General features: G+C 40.0%; 1 protein-coding gene across 3 annotated transcripts in view; it reads right to left on the bottom strand.

The window, feature by feature from the left end:
- The window catches only part of LONP2 (lon peptidase 2, peroxisomal), a 117012-nt gene that overhangs the window by 58177 nt on the left and 38482 nt on the right, over window positions 1-20353 (bottom strand). For all 3 annotated transcript variants that reach the window (XM_073015353.1, XM_007992441.3, XM_007992448.3), the window contains one exon: window positions 1054-1204. In XM_073015353.1, the coding sequence (XP_072871454.1) occupies window positions 1054-1204 (151 nt within the window). The remainder of the gene's footprint in view (window positions 1-1053; window positions 1205-20353) is intronic.

Raw genomic sequence — 20353 nt, 5'->3', positions numbered from 1 at the left:
ACTGGCCAACATGGCGAAATCCTGTCTCTACTAAAAATACAAAAATCACCTGGGCGTGGTCGCGAGTGCCTGTAATCCCAGCTACATGGGAGGCTGACACACGAGACTCACTTGATCTTCGGCGGCAGAGGCTGCAGTGAGCCAAGATTGTGCCACTGCACTCGCCTGGGCAACAGAGCTAGACTCTGTCTCTAAATAATTAAATAAATAAAGACATTTAGATTCTACTCTACATTAAAAAAAAGCCTCACTGATATTTGATCTCTTCCAGGGAAAAACAATTCTGAGCAATCAAAATAAGGTGAAAATGTTATAATTTATCTAGTGTTAGTAAGTGAAGGAATACATTTTGCACGCTCCAGTGAAGAAGAAGACAGTTAAAAAATTTAACTATTTGATAGATTCAAGAGGAATTTAAAAGCGGCATGCATTTTAATATAAAAGTGAGGCCAGATTTTATGAAAACGTTCAGTTTTTTGTTTTTTTTTTTTTGAGATGGAGTTTCACTCTGTCACCCAGGCTGGAGTGCAGTGGCATGAGGCTCACTGCAACCTTCCCTTCTCAGGTTCAAGGGATTCTCCTGCCTCAGCCTCCTGAGTAGGTGGGACTACAGGCGCCCACCACCATGCCAGGCTAATTTTTGTATTTTTAGTAGAGACGGGGTTTCACCACATTGGCCAGGCTGGTCTCGAATTCCTGAACTCAAGTGATCCACCCGCCTCGGCCTCCCAGAGTGCTGGGATTACAGGCGTGAGCCACCACACATGGCCTGCACTTTTAGAAATTATGTTAAAGAAAGAATGTCTTATTTTTCACAAAATTATCACTCATGCTAAATTAAATCTGAAATTGTTGTTGTCAACATTTGCTGTTTTGCTCTTCCAGACTTTGAAGCTACATAGAAACTGATTTATATACATTCCTCAGAACTTCTGAAGATTGTATGCTGGCAAATGAACCTCTTTCAGTCACAACTCCACAGCATAACTAATTTTAAAGTGACGGTCAGAAAGGCAAGATGTATCACAATGATTTCATTTAAGAGTCAGGTACCTGGAACCTGAATGATCTCCATTCTGTCCAACAAGGCAGCTGGAATGGTGGCAGTGGTGTTGGCGGTAGCTATAAAAAGAACTTGAGAAAGGTCAAAGGCCACATTTAGATAATGATCTGTGAAGTTATGGTTTTGTTCAGGATCCAACACCTAGGGGAGAACAAAAAACATTTAAAAAACTTTAGTAGTTCCAACAGAAGGCTGTATATAAGTAAAAACACATAATGTACTGGGAAGGTTGGTATTTCTGCTCAGAATAGTTTAAGAAACAGATAAAACTAACATCTAAGCATTATTCTTTGCATTCTCTACACTCTACATACTTTTTAAAAAATAAAATATGTTCAGTGTTAAAATTTCTGCAAATGTAATAGCACAAAGCAGCAGAAATTACACTTTTAAGATTCGTTCAAACATCTATTTATTGATGACTCATTGTTTGGCCATCGTAAGTTACTAGTCCTGCAGAACCAGTTTCCATCTTGGTAACATACCCTATCTAAACTGCTATGGGAATATAAAGCAAATATGTAAAGTATTTTGAAATTCTCAAATAACCGGTAAATAAGAACCCATATAATCCTCCTAGAACATTTTCAGAAAGTCTGGTATAAACTATTTAATGGAAAGGAGAATTCCGAATAAGAGAAACCTTTACTATGAGTTAAATAAGAGTAAAAATTACTATGCTACTGTATTCTGATACAGCAAAAAATTCACTATTTAAAAATGGCTTACTGCAAAAACACTGCTGTCTATGATAAGCAAAATATCAATAGCTCTTTTTTTTTTTTTGAGACAGAGTCTCACTCTGTTGCTCAGGCTGGAGTGCAGTGGCACAATCTTGGCTCACTGCAACCTCCGCCTCCCCGGTTCCAGCGATTCTCCTGCCTCAGCCTCCTGAGTGGCTGGGACTACAGGTGTGTGCCACCATGTCCAGCTAACTTTTGTATTTTTAGTAGAGATGGGGTTTCACCATGTTGGCCACGCTGGTCTCGAATTCTTGACCTCAAGTGATCCGCCTGCCTCAGCCTCCCAAAGTACTGGGATTACAAGCTTGAGCCACTGCACCCAGCAATAGCTCTCACAAATATTTGAATTAGATACATCAGATAATTTATCAGTCAACTTGGATTCTTAAAATGTGCAACTGTACATTAACAAGCTTCAAGTTACAGGCATTTGTTGCTAAGGGGCTGGTGTAGGACTTTAATAAGGCACTAACAGCTTCTACATGTTCCAAACCTTAAACATATTAACACTTTCACTTAGACACCCAATTACTATAAATAGGGTTGCCATGCATATTCAAAAAGGCAATAAAATGACTAACATATTCACCAATTACAATTTAACTATATAAGCAGGTTTTCCTACCTTCTGATTGTTTCTGAAGTTTTACTTATTTTCAAAACTATCCAAAGTTAGTTTTTTTGTTTTTTTTTTTTTGAGACAGAGTCTCATTTTGTCACCCAGGTTGAGGTGCAGTGGCACGATCTCAGCTCACTGCAATCTTTGCCTCCTGAGTAGCTGGGATTACAGATGCGCACTACCACACCTGGCTAATTTTTGTATTTTTAGTAGAGATGGGGTTTCACCATGTTGGCCAGATTGGTCTCAAACTTCTGACTTCGAGCGATCCACCTGCCATGGCCTCCCAAAGTGCAGGGATTACAGGCGTGAGCCACCACGCCCAGCCCCAAGCTAGTCTTAATTCTAGGCCTCACACATAATTTTGAATTTTGTTAAACATTAATTATTACTGGAAAGTCTTTATCTAGAGTTCCCAGAAAGCTCTAATTTCACATTTTCACAAGACTTAATAATGTTTAATATCATTAAAAAACAAGTACTTTCAAGTAATCAAGGAAAACTAATTATGTTCAGTATCGAATTGGTTAAGAGTGGTCTTACTATCTACTAATTACCTAAAAACTGTTTACAGGCCAGGCACGGTGGCTCACACCTGTAATCCCAGCTTTTTGGGAGGCCAAGGCAGGCAGATCAGTTGAGGTCAGGCGTTTGAGACCAGCCTAGCCAACATGGTGAAATGCTGTCTCTACTAAAAAAATACAAAAATTAGCCTGGTATGGTGACACATGCCCGTAGTTCCAGCTACTCAGGAGGCTGAGGCATGAGAATTGCTTGAACCTTGGAGGCGGAAGTTGCTGTGGGCTCAGGTCATGCCACTGCACTCCAGCTTGGGTGACAAGCAAAAATCCATCTCAAACAAACAAACTGTTTAGGTATGGAAAATGTTTATATATAGAAAATAGTTAAAACTATTACCTAGTGACAAAAATGCTCTTCTTTTGACCCAAACTTGAGTCAGGCTCCTCTGAGTCCTCTGCTCAACTAGGCCAATGTCAGCCTTCCCTCTGTCTTTGTATAATCCAATTTGAGCAAGAATCTTGCTAAGTCAGGTTAGCGAAAATGGCCCATACCCATATGTATCTGTTCTCACTTCCAACCCCCAGCGTCTTTTCACCCTGGCCTCCCTTCAGCAAGAGTTCTGTTGTGTCCTTCTAGTGAGAATCCCTCATAACCCCAACGTTTCCTCTTAGAATCTTTCCCTCTACTGATTCCCCATTCACTCTCCCACCACTGCAAAACCCCACTGCAGTGTTTCTTATACCTAGCCTCCCACCTTGAAAAAAGTAATCCTTACCACCTCTAATAAGCATCATGAATAATTTTTTAACACTAGCTAAAGAAAAAAGCAATTCTTTTTTTTTTTTTTTTTGAAAGACGGAGTCTCGCTCTTTTGCCCAGGCTGGAGTGCAGTGGCGTGATCTCGGCCCACTGCAAGCTCTGCTCCTGGGTTCACACCATTCTCCTGCCTCAGCCTCCCAAGTAGCTGGGACTACAGGCGCCCGCCACCACACCCGGCTAATTTTTTGTATTTTTAGTAGGGATGGGGTTTCACCATATTAGCCAGGATGGTCTCAATCTCCTGACCTCGTGATCCACCCGCCTCGGCCTCCCAAAGTGCTGGGATTACAGGTGTGAGCCACTGCGCCTGGCCAGAAAAAATCTATTCTTTAATGGCTCTAATCCTATGTAATTCATATATGGTAGATATGTTTTAGAAATGGCTGTCAGACCTGAACAAGTAATTTTTTTCTCTTAAAATTTTAAGACACTAGAGTTTTTAAAAAGTAGGAAAATTAATAAAGCAATGTTTCTAATTATGGAGGTTTTAAAAACAGCATGACAGAATACCTAGATGATAAAGAAAAAAAATTAGTGATGCCTGTTAAAAGAAAAACTCTAGATAAATTAAATTTAACAGTTTAATTGAACAAATAACGAGTCTCAAATTGGGCAGCTCCCAGAACCAGAATAGGTTCAGAGAAACTCTGGCATATGGTTTGATAATATTTATGGACAGAAAAAGGAAAGTGATATGCAGAAAACAGAGTGAGGTACAGAAACAGCGGGATTGCTTATAGCTTGATGTTTGCTTTATTTAAACACAGTTTGTTAACAGCTGACTTCCTGTGACTTGCTGAAAATCTGTGATTGGTGTTAATAATAGTGTATTTACACATCTAGTTAGGCTGCAGTTTACCTTGTAAGGGGAAACTTTTAGGCCAAACTTAAAATATTAATATGTAAGGAGGCAGACTTAGGCTAAATTTGTGCCCAATTTGCCTGCCTTCCTCTTTTACTGAGGAAAGTGTGGAAGGAAAGTAAATCTCAGGACCCCCAAATCACTAAGCAAAAGGGAAAAGACAAGCTGGGAACTGCGTCACACAAACCTGCCTCCCATTTTGCTCCCGAATAAGATAGCTACAAAGACAAAAAAAGCTACATACCTCCTTCACAATTCCCCACTTAGAAATTCCTTATGAGCCCCAAGATCTTTACCCTGGAACAGTTCGGTTGAATTTCACCCCAACAATGTAAATTGACAGCTTACTCTTTACACATACAGGACAAAGGACAGAACTCAAAGTCATCCCTCTGCTCCCCTGAGACAACTACACATCTGATGGCTTCCTGTACACTGTTTATTTTATCTTATGTAGAAATGCAGATTCACTAAGCTAGATGAATGCATAAGTGACTATTCCTCTGCTCCCCTCTCACAGGCGAATGGCTGATCAAAGACTCACAAGAATGTAACCGTTTGTCTCTTGTCTACCCATACCTTTTAAAATTTCCTCCTCTTTCCCCAGTATCCGCCCATTCCCCCTTAAATATTGAAGCCATCAAAATCATCTTTGGAGAACGTTGGCAAAATAAACTTCTAAATTGGTTGAGACCTGTCTCAGATACTTTCTGGTTTTCAAAAGCATAAAAGGACATATAGAATTTAAACAGCATCAGAAATACCGATCAATATTCTGGCAGAAAATAATTTCTGGTAATCACTACTCAGATGAAGCTCCAAGGCAAACTGGTGAGTCCATGGAAGGACGAAAATTATAATTAAGAGCTTTGTAGCTATCAAACCTCGTCTTCTTACCCTAACTTCAGAGCGGGGATTCTACTGTCCATATCCAGGGCCGCTTTCAAACATAATTAGGGCTGTTTCTCATTTATTTTCCCCAACTAAAAGATTTTCTGTATCAATCCTAGGACTATAATTCCTACCCACAATGTATGACTGTGAAAGTACTTGAAATAGCTGTGATATGACACATTATTCCTAGGAATGTAAAGTCACAATGGGGTGAACCGTGGGAGCAATGTACACCGAGAATTGTTCTTCAATAATAATTTCTGACAAGAGAAGAACTACAGATGTCTGTAGGCAATCCAGGAATAGATGACATAGAGTTCATTAAACATGACTAGGTAACTGTCATCTTTAGGTGTGATATAGTATGATTATGCTTTTTAAAAGTTATATCTTTTGTAGATAGATACTGAAACATTTGTGAAAAGATGATGATGTCTGGAATCTGCTTCAAAATAATCAGAGGTTGGGTAGGGGCGAATGGGAAACAATAGATGAAACAAGATATGAAAGCTGGGTGATGAGTCCATAGAATTCATTATACGATCTGCTCTGCTTTAGCTATGGCTGGAATTTTCCACAACAGAAAATAAAGATAAAATAACATAACTAAAATCAGCTCTGAAAGCTGCACACAATTAATACTATTATGATACTGTGAAATATATATTTGGCCTTCATCCCTTTGTTTCCTGACATGCAACTCCTAAAATCCTTGGAATCACCAAAGTGATAAGTATCATTTTGTACGTTAGTGATTGACTGGTGGCTGGCAGTCCCTCCATAGCTTCAGGATGGGGGCTGGTCACAGGAAAGACCAAGGCATGATTAGAGGGCTGAGGACTTGTCAGTTCCCCACCCCAATCTCTGGGGAGGGGAGAAGGGCTAAGAGTTGAGTTGATCACCAATGGCCAATGATTTAATCCATCGCGCCTACGTGACGAGGCTTCCATAAAAAACCCGAAAGGACTGAGGTCAGGAGGCTTCCAGGAAGGTGAATATGAGCACACCCAGGTGCAAGAAGGCTGGTGGACCCTGACTCCGCTGGGATGGAAGCTCCTGTGCTGTTTGTTTGTACTCTTTAAAATATTCTTTTAATAAACCAGTAAATGTAAGTAAATTGTTTCTCTGAGTTTTGTAAGCTACTCTAGCAAATTAAGTAAACCTGAGGAGGGACTTGTGGGAACTCCAATATATAACTGGTTGGTTACATGTTCTGGAAGCCAAGTCACAACTGACATCTGAAGTGGGAGGCAGTCTTGTGGGACTGAGTGCTCAACCCGTAGGATCTCATAGACAGCGTCAGAATTGAATTAGAGGACACCCAGCGTTGTCCCCTGCTGAAGAACTGCTTGCTTGGCATGTGAAGAAAAACCCCATGCATTTGGTCAGAGGTGTTCTGTGTTGTGAGAACGCAGTAGGAGAAACTGAGTTTACTTTTCCTCTATATCCTCAACTATGGAAATTAAATCTGTGAAAGACAAACTTGAGACAAGTGTTCAGGACATAGAAGAAAAAGGGCTTTAGAGACATGTAGGGGATAAATACAGGAAAAATTAAGAGATGCAATTCATATCTAGTTAATATAACTAAAGAAGAGGTCTCAGTAAATTAAAATAGGAAATAATTAAAGAAACAAAAATATTCTAGAAGACCCTGACACTATAGATTGAAAAGATTTAGATTCCTCCTCCTGTGCAATAAAAATGAGAATGTCATTAGAATAACACCTATAGAATTTTCAAGCAAAATTATCACGAGTTTAAAATATTCTACAATCTTGAATACATCAAATATATGTGACATATATAAGATATGATGCATAATAACCAAATGAACACCTGTGAACCTACTACCCATTTGTGAAGACATTTGTTTATCTATTTAGACCAGTGGTCACAAAAGTGGAAAATGACCCACCAAAGTGCAAGTAAAAAATATTAGTATTTGTATTTATCTTTTTTATTTATAAATACCAGAAAAAATAGCTTGTAAATATATATTTTTTTTAAATTTATTTATTATTATTAAACTTCAAGTTGTAGGGTACATGTGCACAACGTGCAGGTTTGCTACATATGTATACTTGTGCCATGTTGGTGTGCTGCACCCATCAACTCGTCATTTACATAAGGTATAATTCCCAATGCAATCCCTCCCCCCTCCCCCCTCCCCATGATAGGCCCCAGTGTGTGATGTTCCCCTTCCCGAGTCCAAGTGATCTCATTGTTCAGTTCCCGCCTATGAGTGAGAACATGCGGTGTTTGGTTTTCTATTCTTGTGATAGTTTGCTGAGAATGATGGTTTCCAGCTGCATCCATGTCCCTACAAAGGACACAAACTCATCCTTTTTTATGGCTGCATAGTATTCCATGGTGTATATGTGCCACATTTTCTTAATCCAATCTGTCACTGATGGACATTTGGGTTGATTCCAAGTCTTTGCTATTGTGAATAGTGCCGCAATAAACATACGTGTGCATGTGTCTTTATAGCAGCATAATTTATAATCCTTTGGGTATATACCCAGTAATGGGATGGCTGGGTCATATGGTACATCTAGTTCTAGATCCTTGAGGAATCGCCATACTGTTTTCCATAATGGTTGAACTAGTTTACAATCCCACCAACAGTGTAAAAGTGTTCCTATTTCTCCACATCCTCTCCAGCACCTGTTGTTTCCTGACTTTTTAATGATCGCCATTCTAACTGGTTTGAGATGGTATCTCATTGTGGTTTTGATTTCCATTTCTCTGATGGCCAGTGATGATGAGCATTTTTTCATGTGTCTGTTGGCTGTATGAATGTCTTCTTTTGAGAAATGTCTGTTCATATCCTTTGCCCACTTTTTGATGGGGTTGTTTGTTTTTTTCTTGTAAATTTGTTTGAGTTCTTTGTAGGTTCTGGATATTAGCCCTTTGTCAGATGAGTAGATTGCAAAAATTTTCTCCCATTCTGTAGGTTGCCTGTTCACTCTGATGGTAGTTTCTTTTGCTGTGCAGAAGCTCTTTAGTTTAATGAGATCCCATTTGTCAATTTTGGCTTTTGCTGCCGTTGCTTTTGGTGTTTTAGACATGAAGTCTTTGCCCATGCCTATGTCCTGAATGGTACTACCTAGGTTTTCCTCTAGGATTTTTATGGTATTAGGTCTAACATTTAAGTCTCTAATCCATCTTGAATTAATTTTCGTATAAGGAGTAAGGAAAGGATCCAGTTTCAGCTTTCTACTTATGGCTAGCCAATTTTCCCAGCACCATTTATTAAATAGGGAATCCTTTCCCCATTTCTTGTTTCTCTCAGGTTTGTCAAAGATCAGATGGCTGTAGATGTGTGGTATTATTTCTGAGGACTCTGTTCTGTTCCATTGGTCTATATCTCTGTTTTGGTACCAGTACCATGCTGTTTTGGTTACTGTAGCCTTGTAGTATAGTTTGAAGTCAGGTAGCGTGATGCCTCCAGCTTTGTTCTTTTGACTTAGGATTGTCTTGGAGATGCGGGCTCTTTTTTGGTTCCATATGAACTTTAAAGCAGTTTTTTCCAATTCTGTGAAGAAGCTCATTGGTAGCTTGATGGGGATGGCATTGAATCTATAAATTACCTTGGGCAGTATGGCCATTTTCACGATATTGATTCTTCCTATCCATGAGCATGGTATGTTCTTCCATTTGTTTGTGTCCTCTTTTATTTCACTGAGCAGTGGTTTGTAGTTCTCCTTGAAGAGGTCCTTTACATCCCTTGGAAGTTGGATTCCTAGGTATTTTATTCTCTTTGAAGCAATTGTGAATGGAAGTTCATTCCTGATTTGGCTCTCTGTTTGACTGTCACTGGTGTATAAGAATGCTTGTGATTTTTGCACATTAATTTTGTATCCTGAGACTTTGCTGAAGTTGCTTATCAGCTTAAGGAGATTTTGGGCTGAGACAATGGGGTTTCCTAAATATACAATCATGTCGTCTGCAAACAGGGACAATTTGACTTCTTCTTTTCCTAACTGAATCCCCTTGATTTCTTTCTCTTGCCTGATTGCCCTAGCCAGAACTTCCAACACTATGTTGAATAGGAGTGGTGAGAGAGGGCATCCCTGTCTTGTGCCAGTTTTCAAAGGGAATTTTTCCAGTTTTTGCCCATTCAGTATGATATTGGCTGTGGGTTTGTCATAAATAGCTCTTATTATTTTGAGGTACGTTCCATCAATACCGAATTTATTGAGCGTTTTTAGCATGAAGGGCTGTTGAATTTTGTCAAAAACCTTTTCTGCATCTATTGAGATAATGATGTGGTTCTTGTCTTTGGTTCTGTTTATATGGTGGATTATGTTTATTGATTTGCAAATGTTGAACCAGCCTTGCATCCCAGGGATGAAGCCCACTTGATCATGGTGGATAAGCTTTTTGATGTGCTGCTGAATCCGGTTTGCCAGTATTTTATTGAGGATTTTTGCATCGATGTTCATCAGGGATATTGGTCTAAAATTCTCTTTTTTTGTTGTGTCTCTGCCAGGCTTTGGTATCAGGATGATGTTGGCCTCATAAAATGAGTTAGGGAGGATTCCCTCTTTTTCTATTGATTGGAATAGTTTCAGAAGGAATGGTACCAGCTCCTCCTTGTACCTCTGGTAGAATTCAGCTGTGAATCCATCTGGTCCTGGACTTTTTTTGGTTGGTAGGCTATTAATTATTGCCTCAATTTCAGAGCCTACTATTGGTCTATTCAGGGATTCAACTTCTTCCTGGTTTAGTCTTGGAAGAGTGTAAGTGTCCAGGAAATTATCCATTTCTTCTAGATTTTCCAGTTTATTTGCGTAGAGGTGTTTATAGTATTCTCTGATGGTAGTTTGTATTTCTGTGGGGTCGGTGGTGATATCCCCTTTATCATTTTTAATTGCGTCGATTTGATTCTTCTCTCTTTTCTTTTTTATTAGTCTTGCTAGTGGTCTGTCAATTTTGTTGATCTTTTCAAAAAACCAACTCCTGGATTCATTGATTTTTTGGAGGGTTTTTTGTGTCTCTATCTCCTTCAGTTCTGCTCTGATCTTAGTTATTTCTTGCCTTCTGCTAGCTTTCGAATGTGTTTGCTCTTGCTTCTCTAGTTCTTTTAATTGCGATGTTAGAGTGTCAATTTTAGATCTTTCCTGCTTTCTCCTGTGGGCATTTAGTGCTATAAATTTCCCTCTACACACTGCTTTAAATGTGTCCCAGAGATTCTGGTATGTTGTATCTTTGTTCTCATTGGTTTCAAAGAACATCTTTATTTCTGCCTTCATTTCGTTATTTACCCAGTAGTCATTCAGGAGCAGGTTGTTCAGTTTCCATGTAGTTGAGCGGTTTTGATTGAATTTCTTAGTCCTGAGTTCTAATTTGATTGCACTGTGGTCTGAGAGACAGTTTGTTATAATTTCTGTTCTTGTACATTTGCTGAGGAGTGCTTTACTTCCAATTATGTGGTCAATTTTGGAGTAAGTACGATGTGGTGCTGAGAAGAATGTATATTCTGTTGATTTGGGGTGGACAGTTCTATAGATGTCTATTAGGTCTGCTTGCTGCAGAGATGAGTTCAATTCCTGGATATCCTTGTTAACTTTCTGTCTCGTTGATCTGTCTAATGTTGACAGTGGAGTGTTGAAGTCTCCCATTATTATTGTATGGGAGTCTAAGTCTCTTTGTAAGTCTCTAAGGACTTGCTTTATGAATCTGGGTGCTCCTGTATTGGGTGCATATATATTTAGGATAGTTAGCTCTTCCTGTTGAATTGATCCCTTTACCATTATGTAATGGCCTTCTTTGTCTCTTTTGATCTTTGATGGTTTAAAGTCTGTTTTATCAGAGACTAGTATTGCAACCCCTGCTTTTTTTTGTTCTCCATTTGCTTGGTAAATCTTCCTCCATCCCTTTATTTTGAGCCTATGTATGTCTCTGCGTGTGAGATGGATCTCCTGAATACAGCAGACTGATGGGTCTTGACTCTTTATCCAGTTTGCCAGTCTGTGTCTTTTAATTGGAGCATTTAGTCCATTTACATTTAAGGTTAAGATTGTTATGTGTGAACTTGATCCTGCCATTATGATATTAACTGGTTATTTTGCTTGTTAGTTGATGCAGTTTCTTCCTAGCCTTGATGGTCTTTACATTTTGGCATGTTTTTGCAATGGCTGGTACCGGTTGTTCCTTTCCATGTTTAGTGCTTCCTTCAGGGTCTCTTGTAAGGCAGGCCTAGTGGTGACAAAATCTCTAAGCATTTGCTTATCTGTAAAGGATTTTATTTTTCCTTCACTTATGAAACTTAGTTTGGCTGGATATAAAATTCTGGGTTTAAAATTCTTTTCTTTAAGAATGTTGAATATTGGCCCCCACTCTCTTCTGGCTTGAAGAGTTTCTGCCGAGAGATCTGCTGTTAGTCTGATGGGCTTCCCTTTGTGGGTAACCCGACCTTTCTCTCTGGCTGCCCTTAAGATTTTTTCCTTCATTTCAACTTTGGTGAATCTGGCAATTATGTGTCTTGGAGTTGCTCTTCTCGAGGAGTATCTTTGTGGCGTTCCCTGTATTTCCTGGATTTGAATGTTGGCCTGCCCTACTAGGTTGGGGAAGTTCTCCTGGATGATATCCTGAAGAGTGTTTTCCAACTTGGTTCCATTTTCCCCCTCACTTTCAGGCACCCCAATCAGACGTAGATTTGGTCTTTTTACATAATCCCATACTTCTTGCAGGCTTTGTTCATTTCTTTTTCTTCTTTTTTCTTTTGGTTTCTCTTCTCGCTTCATTTCATTCATTTGATCCTCCATCGCTGACATTCTTTCTTCCAGTTGATCGAGTCGGTTACTGAAGCTTGTGCATTTGTCACGTATTTCTCGTGCCATGGTTTTCGTCTCTTTCATTTCGTTTGTGAGCTTCTCTGCATTAATTACTCTAGCCATCAATTCTTCCACTTTTTTTTCAAGATTTTTAGTTTCTTTGCGCTGGGTACGTAATTCCTCCTTTAGCTCTGAGAAGTTTGATGGACTGAAGCCTTCTTCTCTTATGTCATCAAAGTCATTCTCCGTCCAGCTTTGATCCGTTGCTGGCGATGAGCTGCGCTCCTTTGCCAGGGGAGATGCGCTCTTATTTTTTGAATTTCCAGCTTTTCTGCCCTGCTTTTTCCCCATCTTTGTGGTTTTATCTGCCTCTGGTCTTTGATGATGGTGATGTACTGATGGGGTTTTGGTGTAGGTGTCCTTCCTGTTTGATAGCTTTCCTTCTAACAGTCAGGATCCTCAGCTGTAGGTTGTAGCTGTAGGAGATTGCTTGAGGTCCACTCCAGACCCTGTTTGCCTGGGTATCAGCAGCAGAGGCTGCAGAAGATAGAATATTTCTGAACAGCGAGTGTACCTGTCTGATTCTTGCTTTGGAAGCTTCCTCTCAGGGGTGTACTCCACCCTGTGAGGTGTGGGGTGTCAGACTGCCCCTAGTGGGGGATGTCTCCCAGTTAGGCTACTCAGGGGTCAGGGACCCACTTGAGCAGGGAGTCTGTCCCTTCTCAGATCTCAACCTCCGTGTTGGGAGATCCAGTGCTCTCTTCAAAGCTGTCAGACAGAGTCATTTGCGTCTGCAGAGCTGCTGCGTTTGTTATTGTTTACTGTGCCCTGTCCCCAGAGGTGGAGTCTACAGAGACAGGCAGGTTTCCTTGAGCTGCTGTGAGCTCCACCCAGTTCGAGCTTCCCAGCAGCTTTGTTTACCTACTTAAGCCTCAGCAATGGCGGGCGCCCCTCCCCCAGCCTCGCTGCTGCCTTGCCAGTAGATCACAGACTGCTGTGCTAGCAATGAGGGAGGCTCCGTGGGTGTGGGACCCTCCCGGCCAGGTGTGGGATATGATCTCCTGGTGTGCCTGTTTGCTTAAAGCGCAGTTTTGGGGTGGGAGTTACCCGATTTTCCAGGTGTTGTGTGTCTCAGTTCCCCTGGCTAGGAAAAGGGATTCCCTTCCCCCTTGCGCTTTCCAGGTGAGGCAATGCCTCGCCCTGCTTCAGCTCTCGCTGGTCGGGCTGCAGCAGCTGACCAGCACCGATCGTCTGGCACTCCCCAGTGAGATGAACCCAGTACCTCAGTTGAAAATGCAGAAATCACCGGTCTTCTGTGTCGCTCACGCTGGGAGTTGGAGACTGGAGCTGTTCCTATTCGGCCATCTTGCTCCGCCCCCCCTCGCTTGTAAATATTTAACATCCAAAATGGAATTGATGTCTTCACTTGGAAGAAGTTCCATAATGTCGAAGGCTGCCTGTGGTGCCCTCACTTATCTGCCTTAACTATAATTACAGCACATTGCTGTCCATGTGTGCTGTGAAAGGAAAATATGTTTGGCCCCCCAAATCACTAGACTAAAGGGAAAAGTCAAGCTGGGAACTGCTTAGGGCAAACCTGCCTCCCATTCTATTCCAAGTCACCCCTCTGCTCACTGAGGTAAATCTGATTGCCTCCTTTGGAAAGGCTAATCAGAAACTCAAAAGAACACAAGGGTTTGTCTCTTATCTACCTGTGACCTGGATGCCCTCTCCAGAGAGCTGTCCCACCTTTCCAGACCAAACCAATGTTCACCTCACATGTGCTGACTGACGTCTCATGTTTCCCTAAAATGTATAAAATCAAGCGGTGCTCTGACCACCTTGGGCACATGTCGTCAGGATCTCCTGAGGCTGTGTCATGGGCATGCATCCTCAACCCTGGCAAAATAAACTTCCTAAATTAACTGAGACCTGTCTCAAATTTTCTGGGTTCACAGAGCCTAATATTACAAATGAGTGGAGTGGTTTAAAAAGGCTCCTGCAAAACATCATTAAAAAGTGTATAGGCAAAAGTATGAACCACAAGAAAATAACAAGAGTTGACCCTTTATTTGTATAATAAGCTGTGACAGACATATTATGAAGTAAAAACAATTATCTAATTAGAACACAATGCGTTCATCAAAAATATAATTACCTTTTAAAACTGATTTCGTTTTACATAAAGTACATGATATGAGCACACTGGTACATATATATTATGTATCTATTATATAGATCCTTTGTTATGGACTGAATTGTGCCCCCTCAAAATGGACAGAATCCTTAACCCCCTTCGCTTTGTCTCAAAGGCAGTCAGGGTGAAGACTGCATTTGGAGACAGGGCATTTAAGAAGGTAATTAAGGTTAAATGAAGGTAAGAGTGGGCCCCTAGTCTAATACAACTGGTACCCTTATGAGAGGAAGGAGGAGACCCAGAGATGCATGCACACAGAAGGTCTCCCGAGGACACAGCCACAAGTCGGTTGTCTGTAAGCCAAGGAGAGAGGCCTTAGGAGAAAGCAAACCTATAGACACCCTGATCTTGCACTGCTAGCCTCCAAAACCATGAGGAAATAAATTTCTGTTTGGTCCTCAAAGCTACACAGTCTGTGGTATTTTGTTATCGCAGCCTTAAGAAATACATTCTAATACATTCTGACCAGGCGCGGTGGCTCACACCTGTAACACCAGCACTTTGGGAGGCCGAGGCAGGTGGATCACAAGGTCAGGAGTTCAAGACCAGCCTGGCCAACATGGTGAAAGTCCATCTCTACTAAAGATACAAAAAATTAGCCAGGCGTGGTGGCACACGCCTGTAATCCCAGCTACTCAGGAGACTGAGGCAGGAGAATCACTAGAATCCGGGAGGCAGAGGTTGCAGTGAGCCAAGACTGAGCCAATGCACTCCAGCCTGGGTGACAGAGCGAGACCCTGCCTCAAAAAAGAAAAAGAGAAGTCAATGGAAACCATCCCTAAGGAAGACCATGTTGGATTTATTAGATAAAGATTACAAATCAGCAGCTGGGCGCGGTGGTTCACGCCTGTAATCCCAGCATTTTGGAAGGCTGAAGCAGGTGGATCACAAGGTCAGGAAACTGAGACCATCCTGGCTAACATGGTGAAACCCCATCTCTACTAAAAATACAAAAAATTAGCCGTGGTAGCAGGCACCTGTAGTCCCAGCTACTCAGGAGGCTGAGGCAGGAGAATGGTGTGAACACAGGAGGCGGAGCTTTCAGTGAGCCAAGATCATGCCACTGCACTCCAGCCTGGGCAACAAAGCGAGATTCCGTCTCAAAAAAAAAAAAAAAAAAAAAGATTACAAATCAGCTATTATAAATATGCTTAAAAAACTAATGCCACAACATGGATGAACTTCGAGGACGCTAAGTGGAGTCAGTCAATTATAAAAAGATAAGTACTGTACGATCCACTTATATGAGGTATATAGAGCAGTCACTCATAGAAACACAAAAGAGAATGGTAGCTGGAGGGACTGAGGGAGGGAGAAAGAAACGGAACTGCTGTGTAATGGGTATACACCTTCACTTAAACAAGATGAAAAAGTTCTAGAGTTTGGCTGCACAACAATGCGAATGTGCTTAACATTACTGAACTGTGCACATAAAAGTGGTAAAAACGGTACTTTTTCTGTTGTATATATTTATTAACATTTTTAAAAACTAAAGGAAATCATGTCTAAAGAATTACAGGAAAGTATGAGAATGATGTCTTGACAAATAGAGAATATAAACAAAGATAAATAATAAAAATTTTTAAAATAGAAATTTTGGAGTTGAAAACTACAGTAATTTGAATGAAAAATTCAGTAGAGGGGCTGAATGACAATTTCAACTGGCAGAAGAAAGAATCAATGAACTGGAAGACAGGTCAACTGAGATGATCCTGTCTGAAGAATCGAAAGACGAAAGGTTTTTAAAAAAGTGAATAGCACTTTAGAGACCTAAGGGACTCTGCAAAGATTACCAATACACCATAATATGAGTTTCAGAAGGAGAGGAAAAAGAAAGGGGCATAAAGAACATTTGAAGAAATACTGGCCACATACGTCTCAAATTTGATGAAAAACATTTACCTACACACCCAAGAAGCTCAAAAAGATCTAAGTAAACTCAGATGATCACACATAAACACAGTCAATCTGTCTGAAATGAAAGACAAAGAGAGAATCCTGAAAACTATGAGAGAAAAATGCTGCCCTCATTAGGCCTAGGCATAAGAGATCCACCACAAGTTAACAGCTGGCTTCACAGCAGAAACCACAAAGACCAGAAAGTGGTGAGAGGACATATGAAAGGGCTGAAAGCAAACAACTGTCAACCCAAAAATGAAGGAGAAATTAAGACATTCCCAGAAAAATAAAAACTGAGAATATATCACCAGGAGATGAGACAAGAAATACGAAAGGCTGAAGTTAAAGGACACTAGATGGTATCCACACAAAGAAATAGAGAGCACTGGCAGAAGCGATTACATTGCAAACATAAAAGACAGTGTAAATATATTGTGGACGTAACTTTTTCTTATCTGATTTAAAAGATAATGGCATAAAGCAGTAATTATAGTTGATCCTTATTATTCCATATTTGCAAATTTGCCTACTCGCTAAAAGTTATTTGCAACCCCTCATCAATACAGGCATACCTAAGAGACATTGTGGGTTCAATTCCAGACTACTGCAATAAAGCAAATTTTGCAACAGAGTGAGACATATGTATTGTTTTTTCGTTTCCCAGTGCATATAAAAGTTATGTTTACACTATATACTATAGTCTGTTAAGTGTGCAATAGCATTATGTCTAAAAAAAAAAACGTAGATGCCTTAATCAACAAATACTTTATTGCTATAAAATGCTAATCACCTGAGTCTTCAGTGTTAGTTGTTACCATTTTGCTGGTGGAGTGTCTTGTCTCAATATTGATGGCTGATGACTGATCAGGGTAGTGGCTGCTGAAAGTTAGGGTGGCTGTGGGTGATTTCTTAAAATAAGGCAAGAGTAAAATTTGCTTCATCTATTGACTCTTCCTTTCATGAAAGAATTCCTTACAGCCTGCATTGCTGTTTGATAGCATTTTACCCACAGTAGAATTTCTTTCAAAATTGAAGTCAATCCTCTCAAACCCTGTTGCTGCCTTTATCAACTATGTTTACATAATATTCTAAATTGTTTAGAATTTCAACAAGGTTCACAGCATCAAGGTTGTCATTTCAATGAGGTTCATAGCATCTTCACCAGGAGTAGATTCCATTACAAAAAACCCACTTTCTTTGCTCATAAGAAGCAACTCCTCATCTGTTCAAGTTTTACCACGAGATTGCAGTATTTCAGTCACATCTTTGGGTTCTAATTCTAGTTCTCTCGCTATTTCTACCACATTTGCAGTAACTTCCTCCGCTGAAGTCCTGAACCCCTCAAAGTCATCCATGAGGGCTGGAATCAACTCTTCCTGAACTCCTGTTCATGTTGATATTTTGACCTCCTCCCATGAATCATGAATGTTCTTAATGGCATCTAGAATGGTGAATCTTTTCTAGTGGTTTTCAATGTACTTTGCCCTGATGCATGAGAGGAATGATAATCTATAGGAGCAATGGCCTTAAAAAATGTGTTTCTTAAATAATAAGACTTGAAAGTTAAAATAACTCCTTGATCCATGGGCTGTAGAATGGATGTTGTTTTATAAGGCATGAAAACAATATTCATCTCCTTGTACATCTCCATCACAGCTCTTGGGTGACCAGAATCATTGACAATGAGCAGTAATATTTTCAAAACAATTTTTTTTTTTTTAACAGTAGGTTTCAACAGTGGGCTTAAGTATTCAGTAAAACCACGCTATAAACAGATGCGCTGTCACCTAGGCTTTCTTGCTCCATTTACAGAACAAAGGCAGAGTAGATTCTGGATCATTCTTAAGGGCCTTAGGGTTTTCAGAATGGTCAATGAGCACTGGCTTCATCTTAAAGTCAACAGTTGCATTAGCCCCTAACAAGAGAGTTAGCCTGCCCTTTGAAGCTTTGAAGCCAGGTACTGACTTCTCTAGCCATGAAAGTCCTAGATGACACTTCTTCCAATACAAGACAAGGCTGTTTCATCTACACAGGGAATCTGTTGTTTAGTGTAGCCACCTTTATCAATGATGTTAGCTAGATGTTCTGGATAACATGATGCAGCTTCTACAATACATCAGTACTTGCTGCTTCCCTTTGCACTTTATGTTGTGGAAATGGCTTCTTTCCTTAAATCTCCTGAACCAACTTCTGTTAGCTTCAAATTTTTCTTCTGCAGCTTTCTCACCTCTCTGAGCTTTCACAGAACTGAAGAGCCTTAGGACCTTGCTCTGGACTAGGCTTTGGCTTAAGGGAATGCTGTGGTTGGCTTGATCTTTTATCCAGACCCCTAAAACTTTCTTCATATCAGCAATAAGGCCGTTTCACTTTCTTACCATCGGTGTGTTCACTGGAATAGCATATCTAATTTCCTTCGAGAATTTTTCCTCTGAACTCACAACTTGGCTATCTGGTACAAGAGGCCTAGCTTTCAACATGCCTTCCTCACTAAGCTTAATTATTTTTAGCTTTCGATTTACAATGAAAGATGTGTGACTTTTCCTTTCACTTCAACACTTAGAAGTCACTGCAGGGCTATTACTTGGCCTAATTTCAATATTGTTGTGTCTCAGGGAACAGGAGCCAGAGGAGAGGGAGACAGAAAGGGGAATGCCTGACCAGTTGAATAGTTAGTATATACTCAACATTTATTGATTAAGTTTGCTGTCTTATATGGGTGCAGTGTGTGGTGCCCCAAAACAATTACAATTGCAATATCAAAGATCACTGATAAGAGATCATCATAATAGATATAATAATGAAAAAGTTAAAATATTGCAATAACTACCAAAAGGTGACATACAGACATGAAAGTAAGCTGTTGGAAAAATGGTGCCAACAGACTTGCTCGACACAGGGTTGCCATAAACGTTTTTTTTTTTTTTTTTTTTTTTTTTTGAGACAGAATCTTGCTTTGTCACTCAGGCTGAAGTGCAGTGGTGTGATCTCGGCTCACTGCAACCTCTGACTCCCGGGTTCAAGTGATTCTCATGCCTCAGCCTCCTGAGTGGCCGCGATTACAGCATGTACCACCACACTGAGTTAATTTTTTTGTGTTTTCAGTAGAGACAGGGTTTCACCATGTTAGCAAGGCTGGTCTTGAACTCCTAGGCTCAGGCAATCCACCCGCCTTGGCCTCCCAAAGTGTTAGGATTACAGGCGTGAGTCACTGCGCCTGGGCTGCCATAAACATTTAATTTGTTAAAAAACACAGTCTGTGAAATACAATGAAGCACAACACAACAAAACAAGATATGCCTTATTTAAGGCATTTTTTTACTCCATTTGATTTTTGGAAATTATATCATTAATACAGCATGTAGTGAAATAAAAAATTAAAATAGTATCTTAGGCCTCAAGCTTTTTATCCTCAAGAAGATGAAGCTGGATTAGATGATGTCTAAGTCCCTCTCTTCTGACATTCTTTGACAATAATTATATAGCACAAATCAGAAGATCATATGTCTACTGTATCTAAGTAGTAAATATACTATTGATCTAATTACTAACTGGATCTAATTCCAATTAAGTAAGAACTTCAGTTTTAAAGCAAGTTTACTATATCTAGACTAGTGACTTCTCTATTTTGGGGAATATATGTTTTACGAACTGTAAATATTATTGCCTATACAATTAATTATAGTATCCATGCATTTTTTTTTGCCTATTCACAAAAAAATGTATTTGAGAAATGCATTCATATTTAACAATAAAGTCTGGACATGTGCCAGTTATAAATATAACATATATCTGGTAAGAAAATAATTCTGTAATTTTCTTTCAAGTTTGTTAACTACATACAAGCCCTTACTTTCCTTATGGCTAATATTTTAGTGCTACTCAGTTACAGACTTGCCCAAATTCTACTGTCTACCACCATTTATTAAGTAGTTGGACCTATTTTCATATTCT

The sequence above is a fragment of the Chlorocebus sabaeus genome, chromosome 5 (genome assembly GCF_047675955.1).
Source record: "Chlorocebus sabaeus isolate Y175 chromosome 5, mChlSab1.0.hap1, whole genome shotgun sequence".
Classification (NCBI taxonomy): Eukaryota; Metazoa; Chordata; class Mammalia; order Primates; family Cercopithecidae; genus Chlorocebus; species Chlorocebus sabaeus.
This window is presented reverse-complemented; position numbering and strand designations above follow the sequence as displayed.